Source organism: Notechis scutatus, chromosome 3 (assembly GCF_049901735.1).
Source record: "Notechis scutatus isolate UNSWTSFEM ecotype Mainland chromosome 3, rNotScu1.2, whole genome shotgun sequence".
Lineage (NCBI taxonomy): Eukaryota > Metazoa > Chordata > Lepidosauria > Squamata > Elapidae > Notechis > Notechis scutatus.
This window is the reverse complement of record NC_142011.1, coordinates 11,836,038-11,849,550: the sequence shown is the minus strand read 5'-3', so window position 1 is coordinate 11,849,550 and position 13,513 is coordinate 11,836,038. Positions and strand designations below refer to the sequence as shown.

Below are 13,513 nucleotides of genomic sequence, written 5' to 3'. Positions count from 1 at the left end.
TTTTATCATGTTTGATAGTGTATAAAAAGCAAGAAAATTCAGGATTCAAATACAAACACAGATTCAGAGGATTTTAAAAGTTAATATACTGTTGTAACTAGCAGTTTTCCTGATGGATGAACAGTTGGGAAAAGTTGTGGAACTTTGCTTCTCTACATGATAACTGCAAAGAGTGGGTTGAAAATGATGCAACTTTCTGAGATTACCAAATTGTCTTCTTTGATCCGAGAAAATATTTACAGTTACTGCAGAGAGGAAACCTCTCATAGACTTTTTCCATGAAAGAGAAAAAATAAACTTATGATTTATGGATCTGACTATTAGACTGGATAGATTATAGAAAGAAGAGACTTATGTTGTAACCATAGAATAAGAAGTAAATATACAATTCCACTGATTAATTATTCTAACTCTTCTTGCGCCTTTAGCTTTCTCTTTGATTTTGATACTTTTCTTTTTCTTACTTTATATTAGTTTATATTCATTTTTAATCTTTTTAAAACATCTTTAATAAAAATAGTATCTAAAAGAAAATGAGATACGGGAGACAATAGTTAACATGATGGTGTTGGCTTGTACAGCAACCTAGAAATAATAGGTAACACTAAATCCTCTCTAGACTTAAATGTCAAACTGTGGAACAATTTCATACATCTACTGTATAACTGCCTATAAGTTTTTGAACATTTTAGGCCTTCTTTGCTTAAGACAAAAAGGAGACTACAATATAAGTCATCAATAACATATGAAAGTATTTATTCAATTCCTCAGGAAAATACCGGAACTGCAGTGAGAATGTAAAAATAACCACAATGCAAAATAAAAAACCACACAAACACAAAACGGATTGACCTTTTAAAACCTTGTTCATGTCACAACACCACCTACATAAAATTATCACAAGTTCTTGATTGTAACAAAAGAGAGAATATCTACCCAAGTTCCTGTGGTATCATATATAGCTTTTCTTGCCATTTCTAGAATCTGCCGATTTAGAAAAAAACCTTGGAGATCTGATTTGATAATTTAACTGTGTTAGTAATGACGGACAGAAAGGGGGTGCTGTCAAAATATCTGCATAATCTAACTGAAAAGTCTACACCTTGGTTAACATGTCTTATGTTGTAAACACAGTCACAATAATGGACAGTACTTTTTATTTTTCTCCCCAAAGATGGAAGATTCACAATCATCCTTTCTTTAGAACTGAAAGATATTTGCAATATCTAGGAGTCATTCATGTTTTTAGAAACCAAACGTTTTCTGACTTACCCACTAGACTACTAGAAGCTTATGAGACCAGGCATCTAATCTCTTTGGAGATCTTGGCTTGATAACAAAATAAAAAGGTAAATAAAAAATAACAAGATGGGGGGGAGGGTTGTTAACAAACAAACTTTTCTTTTTAGAAGAAAAATATGAACTTTTTAACCTATATGTTAAAAATACACTCATAGTTAGGATCATTTAAGTAATGTTTACAAAATATTTACAAAAATATTTAAGAAAAAAAAATACAGTTGAACAAGCAGCTCTTGAATGAAATGTTAGCAACAAAATGAGCAAAGAACAAAAGGAAGGGAAGGTCAAAAAAATGAATGCAAGAAATGAATGCACACAATGGCAATGACAGTGAAGCATACAATTTACTTAGAATTCTAAAAATCTGGAGTTAGGAAGGATCTCAGAGGTCTTCTAGTCCAGGGGTCCCCAACCACCGGGCCGCGGACCGGTACCGGTCCGTGGAACATTTCCTACCGGGCCGCCGGTTTGCTGGGCGCCGCCATCTTGTTTGACGAGAAAGTGCTTCCGGGTGAGCTTTTCCGGTTGGAAAGCGGCGTTTGGGTCCTGAAGGAATCCTCACGCCTTAGTTTCATCGAAGGGGGGGCTTCGAACGAAACTAAGGTGCGAGGATTCTTTCAGCACCCAAGGCAAGGCGAGCCAAGCAACCGTCCCGAAGCCGTCCCGAAGCGAAGCCCATCGACAAAGGTACAAAGGAGGAGTTGAAGGTGGTGTGGAGAAGCGGGGGACGGCTGGCTGGCCGGTCGCTCGGCGCACCTTGCCTTGTCATGCGTGCTGATGCCGGTACCAGGCCGCGGATCATTTTGTGATGCCCGTACCGGGCCGCAGCACAAAAAAGGTTGGGGGCCACTGTTCTAGTCCAACCCTCTGCCCAAGCAGGATCAAGGGTGACAGTGAATTATGTATCTCAAAGTTGGCTACGCCCAGGTAAATGCCGGACGTAGAATGTTACCTTCAAATAAATCTTTTTTAGTTTTGGGAGTGTGGCTTGGGGCTCATGATTTAATTGGAGTAACTGCCGGAATCCTGACACACTTAATCATTATTTTTTATTAAGCCACTTGTAGTTGATTTCACCTATGCCAACCACAATGATTGGGGTTAGCAGAATAAGAGAACAGAAAGGGACCTTGAAGGTCTTCTAGTCCAACCCCCTGTTCAAGTAGGAAGCCCTATGCCATTTCAGACAAATGACTGTCCAATCTCTTCTTAAAAACTCCCAGTGACGCAGCACCCACAGCTTCTGGAGGCAAGTTGTTCCATAGATTAATTGTTCTAACTCTCAGGAAATTTCTCCTTAGTTCTAGGTTGCTTCTGTCTTTGAATAGTTTCCATCCATTGCTTCTTGTCCTGCCTTTGGGTGCTTTGGAGAATAGGTTGACTCTCTATTCTTTGTGGCAGCCCCTCAAATATTGGAGCACTGCTATCATGCCAGCCCTAGTCCTTCTTTTCATTAAACTAAACATATCCAGGTGACTGCAACTTCGTTTTTATATGTCTTTAGCCTCTGCTGTCACCCATAAGTCGATTTTTGTTGCTCTTCTTTGGGCCATTAGATTTCTCACTTTTTTTGTATAGAACAAAACTGGATGGAAGATTAAGTATTGGCTTACCAAGCGTTGGTAAAGCTGTTGAACGTAAAGGTTTATCTAACAAACTAAACCACAACCAACCAAACCAGTCTTCAGGCTTGGCAAGCTAGTAAGATGTTTTGGTTGGTTGTGGCTTAGGCGCCATGTTAACCTTACGTTCTCAGCACTTCCAACGCCTTGTCATTCAAGCCAATCTTCTTCCATCCATACAGTTTTTTTAACACAAGAGAAATCTATGGCCCAAATAAGAACTCATACTTCCACCTATGGGTGAACACTGCACAGGAACCTGAAGACCTAATATAAATATGAAGTCAGTCACCTGTTTTTCCTTCAGGTGTATCATTAAATTAGGCCGGAGGATGGCAGCATTGGAAAATACCAGGGAATAGTAAGGAATAAAGATTGAATGTTTTAAACCCTACTTTCATGAACATATTAATAAATGCCATAAATGTCTAAGATCAGAGGTGAACCAAAAAGTGAACCAGGTAAATGCAGCATTCTATTAACATCACTATCCCTGAATAAAGAACAGGTAGTCTCAACTTAACAACAGTTCATTTAGTGATCGTTTGATGTTACAATGGCATTGAAAAAAGTGACTTATGACTATTTTTCACACTTATGTCCATTGCAGCGTCCTTGTGGTCACATGAACAAAATTCAGCCGCTTGGCAACTGGCATGTATTTATGACGGCTGCAGTGTCCCATGGTCATGGGATCACCTATTGCTAACTTCTGACAAGCAAAATCAATGGGGAAGCCAGATTCGTTTAACAAGTATGTTACTAACTGAACAACTGCAGGGATTCACTTTAACAACTATGGCAAGAAAGGTCGTTAAATGGGGCAAAACTCACATGACTGTTGCATTTAACAACAGAAATGTTGGGCTCAACTGTAGTCGTAAATCGAGGACCACCTGTATTCTAATGCTTCAGAGCCCAATCCTTCAGGATTTCTACTATAAGAAGAAATGCTTTTCCTTTGGAGAACACACAACTTTCGGTAGTTCAATTAATGAGCTAAAGTCCCAAACCTTATTGTACAAAATAGAATGAAGATATCATACAAGGATATTTAATCACATATCGAAAAGTAATGGATAAGGCAGGGGTGTCAAACTCACAGCATCACGGCAGCATCGTGTGATGTATTGGGACTTTTTTTCCCTGTTGCTAAACTGGGCAGGGGTGGGGCCAGCACGTGGTGCATCTGGCCCATGGGCCGTGAGTTTGGCACCCCTGGGATAAGGCATTTTTGTGGAAACGGAATGGGAATGCTGCTGTGTAGAAATGTATGAATATGCTCTCCACAACTGAGGAATTAAGACAACAAATCCTGAGATTTACAGTTTCATTTGCTGCCCTCAAATATCCTGCAGCTTTGCATTTACCAAAACTTAAAGAATCACCAACTTACTTCCTACAAAGAAACAGAATTATGTAAGCCTTAAACAAGGCAGGCAATGCAGCAGCCCCAAACACATTTATTCATATCCTCCCCAATAAAGGATGCTATAGGAGGAGAGGAAAACAGACCAATGCCAGAATCTGACAAATGAAATGCAAACTGTCTGAAACAATTCACTTAACCTCCATGCTATGAAAAAAGATATCAAAAGACAAAAAGACAGGTAGTCTGTTAAGCTGGATTCCACAAAAAACAAAATTCACCATTAATCATTTCCAAGATATTATCAGCTGCTTCCATCAGCACATTACCTTTCACTGTTTTTGCTTTAAGGTGAAGGATATTCATGTCAAAAATATTTTGAGGATGAACCTGGACAAAGTAGGACAAGGTGGCCAGAATTTTTAAATTAAATTATTTTTATTAAAAAACTAGCTGCATAGATAGGTAGGTAGGTAGATATAGATTAAAAACTATGTCCTTTTTTAATTTAATAAGTACTTTCAATGGTATTTTATTTGCATTTTAGATTTATCCTTTATCTTAGATTACAATAGAATCATTTCAAGATGGGCGACAAACAAATGCAATAAACAAATAAATAAAAATCAAGATAACTATGTAATACATTAAAATGCAATAAATGCAATAAAATTCCATCAAAGAATTCAATCATAAGATTAACCCAGAGTCAGTTTGAAATTGGGTGGCATCTACTGTAAATTGAATTAAATAAATTACTTAGGGGATCTGGTATGACATAGTCAAGTATCTAAAAAAAATGTGTTTTATTGTTGATGGGCTATTATTCTAGAAACCTACTTATTCTCTGAAGGAGGATAATTCCAGATGCATCACAAAAAAGACTTCCTCCACATAAATGAACAAGTAAATCGCTGCATAATATGCAAAACATCTGCCACAGACTGTTAAAAATCTAACTAGATAGTAAACTAGTCCACTAGTTTGTTTAGCTATGGTTCAACAAGATGCAATTTACCACAGGCGCATGTTAGAAATGTAAACCATGGTGATTAAACCACCAAGACGGCACACGCACAATATATTTAAAGTTAGACTGAGCAAGCCACATTAGTGCACTGAGTGAACACAGTCTAGATAACCAAGCCATAAACTATTTAGGGTCTTATAAACCAATAATAACATAGGAAAATGGCACTGAGGTAAAAGCTTGGCTATAGACCCATCATACATATGGTAAGGAGCCCTACTGAGCAACTTAACTGCAGCATTCTGCACTAATTACAGATAGTTAGCTAGCAGTAATTTGGGAAGGAAGGAGGTACGAAGTTCCAATCACAGTCACACATTTTTCTTAAATCCCAATAAATCTCCAGGGTTGAATAAATCTTGAATCTTGATTTTGAAACCTGGCAATTCTCAGTAACATCCTTTCTAATCTCTTCATTTTTAGGTTCTTGCACCATTTGGGGCATGAAAGCTTTTCCTCCAATGAGGGAGGATGCAGTTTGTCTTGGTAAGATTAGCTGTATAGCCCGTCTGTTAAACTACAGGTAGTCCTCGACTTACAACAGTTCATTTAGTGACTGTTCAAAGTTACAACGGCACTGAAAAAAGTGACTTGGGACCATTTTTCACACTTACAACTGTTGCAGCATCCCTGTGGTCATGTGATCAAAATTCAGAGGCTTTGCAACTGACTCGTATTTATGATGTGTCCCAGGGTTACGTGATTACCTTTTGTAACCTTCTGATATGCAAAGTCAATGGGGAAGCCAGATTCGCTTAACAACTGTTACTAACTTAATAACTGCAGTGATTCACTTAACAACTGTGAAAAGAAAGGCCATAAAATGGGGCAAAAACTCACTTAACGAATGTTTCACTTAGCAACAGAAATGTTGGGCGTCATTGTGGTCATACATCGAGGGCTACCTGTATACAAAAGAGCTGAAAAGCATTCTGCAATCCGCCTCACGTTCCTCTCTTCATCCGGATTTTCTAATTCCATAGTGGAGACACTTCACATTGTAAAACTCAATAGCAATTAATGTCTTCACTATAACATGCATATTAGCTCAGTGAGGAGGCCTAAAGAAACATTTCTGTTAAGAATTCAGGCTTGCTAAACTGCTATACATCCTCCAACAGTGAAGGTTCTTATGCAGGTGTAACTTAGAACAGCCTCTTAATGCTGAAACATCTATTAATATATATATTTTCAATTTTTCCTAAATGATATCATTTCTTTTCAGGTGACAAAACATGAAGGTATATTCCTCTGTATTGTACCCCAAATAACCCTCAAACTGACCTCTTTACAATTCCTAGTTCTTTCAGTTATATCCACTTAAGACAGAATCAGGTGCTCTAATATTGTACTCCCCAAATTGAGGGGGGGGGGGGTTGTGGCTCTTGTTCAGAGTTGATCTGGCGAGTTATTAAAAAGCATTGGCACATTGATATTATCTGGTTTTTATCCCCAATATTGCAACTTTCTGTTAGTGTTATTCTTTTACAAACTTAAACCTCATGTTTAAAAGACGTTATGTGTTACATTGAGCATTTTTCACAAAGTGCTGTTTAAATATAATATTTAAGCAATGAAGCTGATGGCCTACATGTGCAAAAGGAGTGCACAAAAATATTTCTGGTATAAAATCATGCCTTCTCTATGCACTACAAGAGATGCAAAACCCAATTCTCTGCATGTTTACTGAAGTGAGTACAACAGAGCTTCCTGTAATGTATGGACCTTCATTTTATTCTTAAGGCTTTTTTGGTATCTTGCCATGATCACAAGTCCAAATATTCTATACCGGCATTCCCCATTCTTTTTGGCACCAGGGACTGGTTTCGTGGAAACAATTTTTCTACAGACTGGGGGTGTGGGGAGAGGAAGGAAAGCATGCAACCTAGATCCCACACATGTGCAGTTTTGCTCACTCTCCGCTCAGCTCCAGCTGTGCAGTCCAGCTCCTTACAGGGGTTGGGGACCCCTGTTCTGGTTAGTAAACCACCCATTGGGTGGTTCAAGGTACATGTTTTAAAGCTAGCAACTTTTTAAATGAAAAAAATAATTCCTTCATTTTACAAAAAGGGTACTAGTGGTCCTATGTTTCTTCAAGAAGACCAAACTCACTGGAGCGTCATTTTTGTGTTTCAATAGACAACATGCTGTGCAGGAAGATTTTAACAATGGAAGTGTCCAAAACTTTCTGAATGTGTAAAAACCTAGATAGGTAACTGGCTACAATCTGCAAGGTAAAGATTATCAGACACTGCATACAAAATACTGCTGCTTTATAAGACTATAGCAAAAGCAATGTAAAATCCTTATTTCTTATGCGATATGCCTATCGGTATAAGCATTTTGCAGGGTATATAGATCAAGTCAAATACTATTTTTGCTATTTAAAGACCCTTCAAAGAAGCACATTAAAACATACGTGTCACACACACACACTGATCACCTTGCAAATAAAACATCTTACTTTCAACTACTCCACAGACACCCAACCACATTAACACTAGCTGGTTTAAGGATCTGGGAAAACATTCAGATCCTTGCCCTCTTTTTTCTAGAATTAAAAAGATACTTCTCAAAATGTGAGAAAGTTGCCTATATAACACTCAGTAAGGACATGTGCTTAGAAATTCATGCTAAGTTAATTTTAAAAAAAAGTCTCAAACTGGTTAGTAAATCTGAACTTTAGATATATTTCCTTTATGATCACATGGAAGCAATGAAATTTATGCAATCCAATTAGGTTTAGACTTCAAAAACTCCCCCTCCTAATGTTATCCTGGTCTTCAAACATGATCTTAGTGACTGCATGTGCTACAGCATTACACAAAATGAGGTGAGGTGAGGACAGAATGTAATTGGAATGTTACTGTAGATATGTCATATAGTCTCTGATAATTTTCAACTGACAGAAATTTTTCAAGAGTAGCAAATTGTACTTTCTCTTTGCTGCTTCTGAGGCAACAGTGGCAAGCTAAAAGAGAGAAGTATGAAGACCTAGACATATCCTAGGACAGCTCATTTTCCCTGAATATATAAGCATAACATTTCATTTTATAGTAGGTTTGCTACTTTGATCACCCATGGAAAAAAATCTATCATGCCATGCATTAGCTTAAAAGATTTAAGTCAACGTGCACTTGAAACCCTGAATTCTGTAGATATCATGCGCTACTCTGAAAATATATGATTTACAGTTGTGGGGCTAATAGGTACTGTTAGAACCTGGATAATCTCAGCTTTGACTTCTTAACAAAGTTGCGTTTCTAGTCCTCATGCATGCTTACACACGTAAAGGGAAAATCAACAGACTAAAAGTACTAGACAAGAGCTCCGCATCTAGTCTCTTTCTTCAAAAATAATCTAAGAACAGCATCCAATTAAAATGCTGTGAAATCAATACAAGATCTCCCATTAGTTCTTGCACTACAGGCAGTCCTCGACTTACAACAGTTTATACAGTGACCGTTCAAAGTTACGATGGCACTGAAAAAAGGGACTTAGGGCAATTTTTCACACTTATGGCCGTTGAAGCATCCCTGTGGTCACCAGATTTACATTCGGATGCTTGACAACTGGTTCATATTTATGACGGTTGCAGGGTGTTCTGGGGTCATGTGATTCCCTTTTGCAACCCTCTGACCAATAAAGTTGATGCAGAAGCCAGATTCACTTATCAACCATGTTACTAATTTTAACAACTGCAGTGACTCACTTAACGAATGTGGCAAGAAAGGCCGTAAAATGGGACAAGCTCACTTTACCAATTTCTCATTTAGCAGCATCAATTCTGGGCTCAATCGCAGTCGTGCATCAAGGGCTACCCGTACTATCTACTACCACTAGCTACTACAGAACAAAACGCGGTTCTTCAAGGGCATCTCACCACACAAGCTGTCCAGCCGTGCTGGTAAGCAGAATCCAAAACGCTTTTATTTAACCCAGCCATTCCAATGCACAAGTCTAGAGTAAAAGAGGAATTTTCTCTCTGGCCTTTTCTTACCTGGTGGCAACTGAAAGTTCTGAATATTTGTTGGATTCTGAGAAGGCTGAGGCAGACGAGGTGCTAAAACAGTGGGAGTCAAAGTTGCTCTGATTCCACTTGTGGTTGCGGTTGCAGTCCTGGGCAAGCTCTGCGCCACTGTATTGGCAGCACCCTTAGCCAGACCAGTGGGAGTACCTGGAGGTGCAGGAGGTACTCCACCAGGATTAGGAGCTACGTTGGGCAGGCCAGCTTGCATAGTTTGCCCAATAATCATATTACCCCCTGTAGTACTAGGTTGGCCAGCTGCAGCCAGAGTTTGCTGTTGGGTGACCGCTTGCACGATAGTTTTAGGAGACTCCGCTTTGATGACCTGGGTAGTGGGCGCAGCAGCTGATACTCCAGATCCCGGCTGGCTGTTCACAAGAGAGGTCTGGAGAGATACCCCTGAACCAACCGTGGCGGCAGCAACAGCCGCAGTCGGAAAACCTCCCACATTGATGGTTGAATTGATCACAGTACTGCTCCCATTCTGGGTGGCGGCAGCCAATGAGGGTCCGGCTGTGTGAATGGGTGGCCTTACCAACGCTACTGTTGGCCCCCCGGTCCCGATATTGGGGGGCTGTTGTGACGAGATCACCGTAGGTGAAGGTGAAGAGGCAGAGGATACTCCAGGGCCAAGGAAAGAAGTCTGGATAACAGTATTTGAAGCAGATGGCAAGACTGCATTAACGGTGTTGACTTTTCCAATATTTCCAGGTCCATTGTTCACGAGAGGGGCAACAGCAGGGACCACAGTAGGATTCGCTGTCACAGGAGTGGCCGAGAAAGAAGCGTGCGAATTCATCACCACGTTACTTCCATTCAAAGTCTGCACTGCAGTGGTCCCAATTTTACCATTCCTGGTAGATAAAGCTGTTGCCATGGTACTGATTACCACTGATTTGCCCTGACTGAGGGTCCCTGGGGTAATAGCAGCTTCAGAGCCACCTTGGACAGTTGTAGTGGTGCTGCTGCTAGTTGTAGTGGCCCCATCCAACGTAGAACCCTGGGACCTGGCATTATGATTGATAACACTCCCTTGCACTCCAACGGTTCCTGAAAATAAAACAAAGTTTAATTATAATATAAAAGGTGAGAAAAAAAAAAGATTCTAAGGCTCGATAAGTCCAGCACAAAGTACATTGCCCATGTGTCAATACGTCCCAGTATTAGAACAATATCTGAGAGGTGGGGGGAATCTCAGTGGTGGGATTCAAAAATTGTTGCCACCGGTTCAGTGGGCGTGGTTTGGTGGGTGCACTTTGCACGTGTGCACACACTTAGCGTGCAAATGCGCGCCAAATGCGCTCTTTGCGCAGGTGCAGAGGCATTGGCGCAGACACAGAGGCATTCTAACTCACCTCCTGCAAGCCTGCACGATCCCAGTTGCTTCAGCAGCTGCCGCGCGGTGCTATTTTGTGCCGTGCAAAGCAGCTGCGCTTCAAATTATGCCGATAAAAGTGAGTATGGGAGCCTGGGTGGGCAGGTGGGCCCAACAGTATAGCCAGCAGAGAGAACCGGTTCGGTCTCTGCTGCTCACTGCTCCTACCGTCTCTCCAGAACCGGTCAAATACCACCACTAAGGAATTTTAAGATAGCAACTTTGCTACTGTTCCCTCTACACCGATGGTTATAATACTCGTCCATTAACAGCCAAGTAGTTCCACAAACAAATGCAAATTGTATAGACATGCTGCAAAAAATAAAAGTTTTCCCCTTTTCCCCTCTGTGGATGTTTATAACTCCACATTAAATGACATTTTACTGCAAGTCTGCTCGTGCAACTGTATCAGGTTGTTGAAAAATTGGGGAGGGGGAGGACAGGAAAAAGAAAAGGAAAAAAGGAAAACCCCATGGTCTCTCACCCTTCCGTTTCATCTCCTTATCTTCTGAACAAAAATCCAGAAGCTATTATATTTCTTGACTAATAAAACAACACAGAAAAAAGTGGGGCTGAAGTAGTAGAGAAGTGACATAAGTGAAAAGATTGCAAGGTAGTTTAAGGGATGTCATCCTCCCTCTTAAAATCATTAAATCCTGCTGTTTGATTGCTGTGCTTTCAAAGGAAAACAAATACAAGCAAAAAGGGAGGGATTTTTTTTCCTTGCTGCCCCAGAAAGCAAATATCCCTACCAAAATCTGCCAGTGTCACTTAAATCAGTCCTGTCTCCGCGGGCTCTGCATTTAGTAAACACAAATAGAAGGACTGTAGTCAGAAACACGGGGTCACAAAAATCAGGACTAAGGGAAGGATATTTCTCTGAAACCCCACCCCCTTTCATTAACCTGGTGTTATGACAAGCAACAGCGTCCTTGTAATATTCCAGCAACTGGAAAGCAAAAAAAAAAGGGGGGGGGATTATATACGGAGGAATATAATTGGAATTGTGCTGGGGTAAATGGACCAGCATTACCTTCCCTTTCTTAAAAAGGCCATTTTTGCACTAATGGAAAGACAGGACCCTGAGTTAGCAGACTCCTTCAGAGTGCACCGTCTTTTTACAAGGGGGAAAACATTTACCGATGGACTGTCATTCTTCCAGTCCCACAAGCAGTAGAGGTTGTGCTGTGACTCTCTGCATAGCTCATATTATTTCAAGAAAAGCAAATGGTTCGGGAGGGGGGGGGCATAACCCTCCCCACCGTACCACCCCAGAGGAGAAGTTCAGTGGGTGCTGCATTTGCAAAGAGATCTATTTAAAAGGGGTTCCTGATCCTCAGGTTCCCCCATCACTTCCTCTTCCCAGGGGAAGCTGCTGCTGCTGCTGCTATGATTAATAACATTTCTTCTCTCTCTCTCTCTCTCTCTCTCTCTCTCTCACCCCCCCACCCCCAATGCACTTCAGGCGGGGTGGGGGTGGCAAAGAATTCAAGACAGCCAGGGAATATCGAAATGGATAAGGAGGGCAGGGAGCACCATTCCTCTAATCCCAGCAACGCGGGAGCAAGGTGGCACAGAAGTCCAAAGGTAAGGTCTCTTCCTTCCTCGTCCTCAGGAGCCCCCCCAAAACACTCTTCGCAGACAAGAGATGACAGAATGAAGAGCAAAAAAAAAAGCCAAGGGGAGGAAGGGGAGGGGGATCACCCTAGGAAAGGAAGCTGGTTTCCCCCTTCCCTAAAGGACCCACACACACACAGGCACTACTCTGATCACAACACTCGCCCTCCTCCCCATACACACACACATCTGCTCCTGGCTCGAGGTGCAGCAGAGGCAGGAGGGACACCATCCCGGCCAAAAATAGGGTGCTGGGGAGGAAGGGAGGGGGGTTGGCATGTGAGGAAGGCCTCTCTCTTGGCCGCCTCCCCCTCCCCAACTCCATGCCACCCACCCACCCCTGGCACCCTCCAGTTGCTGCCCCCGCCAGGAAAGGGGGGGCAGGGGAGAAAGAAAGGGAACCCAGAATGGGGGGGGGAAGACCCCCATTCCTGAGGGAGAAGGACAAGAGGAAGAGGAGGCAACCCCCCCCCCTCCGCCCCGGCTTGCCTCGCCGGGTTACCTGGCTTGGTGATCTCCGGGCCACTGAGTCCCATCTTGGCGGCGGCGGCGGCGGCGACGGTGGTGGTGGTGCTGCTGGTACTGCTGCTGCCGGTGGTGCGGCTGCCGGGGCTCTCTGTTTGGACATTAGCATTGCCTCCTACTCCTCCTCCTCCTCCTCCTCCTCCTGGGCTAGGGCTAGGGCTGTTGCTGCTGCTGCTGCCGCTGCTCACAACATGGTTCCCCAGCAGCCCCCCGGCGATCCTGAGGGGCTCCTGCGCCTTATGGTGCGGGTGGTGGTGGCCCGAGGCCGCCAGCTGAGACTCCAGGGAGCCCACCAGGTCGCTCACCACCTTCTCATCCACCTCAGCGTTTAGGAAAACCTCATCCAGCAGATCCGACCCAGCCGCCATCTTTTTTCGGAGGGTTCCTGGCGAGCGGCTCCCTCCCGCCCGCCGGCCCCCCTCCTCTTCACTCCTCCCTCTGCCCTCCTCCTCCTCCGCCCTCCCTCCTGCTCTCCCCCCTTCCTCCCCACCTCACTCACTCATTATACACATACGCTGCGCTCCCCTCCCGCCTCGGCCTCCGCCACCGAGCATGCGCGACGAAAACTCCGCGCGAGCGGGCAGGGAAAGCTGCGGGGGGCGTCGAGGCGTCACCTCAGCAGCCGGAGAGGGATTCCGTCGGTTCC

The 13,513-nt window shown here is 42.7% G+C and overlaps 1 protein-coding gene across 3 annotated transcripts in view; it reads right to left on the bottom strand.

Annotated features, from left to right (window-relative positions):
• TAF4 (TATA-box binding protein associated factor 4) overlaps positions 1–13,293 on the bottom strand; it is an 88,427-nt gene extending 75,134 nt beyond the window's left edge. For 2 of the 3 annotated variants that reach the window (XM_087959199.1, XM_026664902.2), the window contains exons 1-2: positions 12,845–13,281; positions 9,324–10,400 (exon numbers count right to left, since the gene is read on the bottom strand). In XM_087959199.1, the coding sequence (XP_087815325.1) occupies positions 9,324–10,400; positions 12,845–13,235 (1,468 nt within the window). In that variant the 5' untranslated portion in view covers positions 13,236–13,281. Of the gene's footprint in view, positions 1–9,323; positions 10,401–12,844 lie in introns of all 3 variants that reach the window. The other variant, XM_026664901.2, reaches the window with a different exon arrangement.
• Positions 13,294–13,513: the final 220 nt, after the last annotated feature.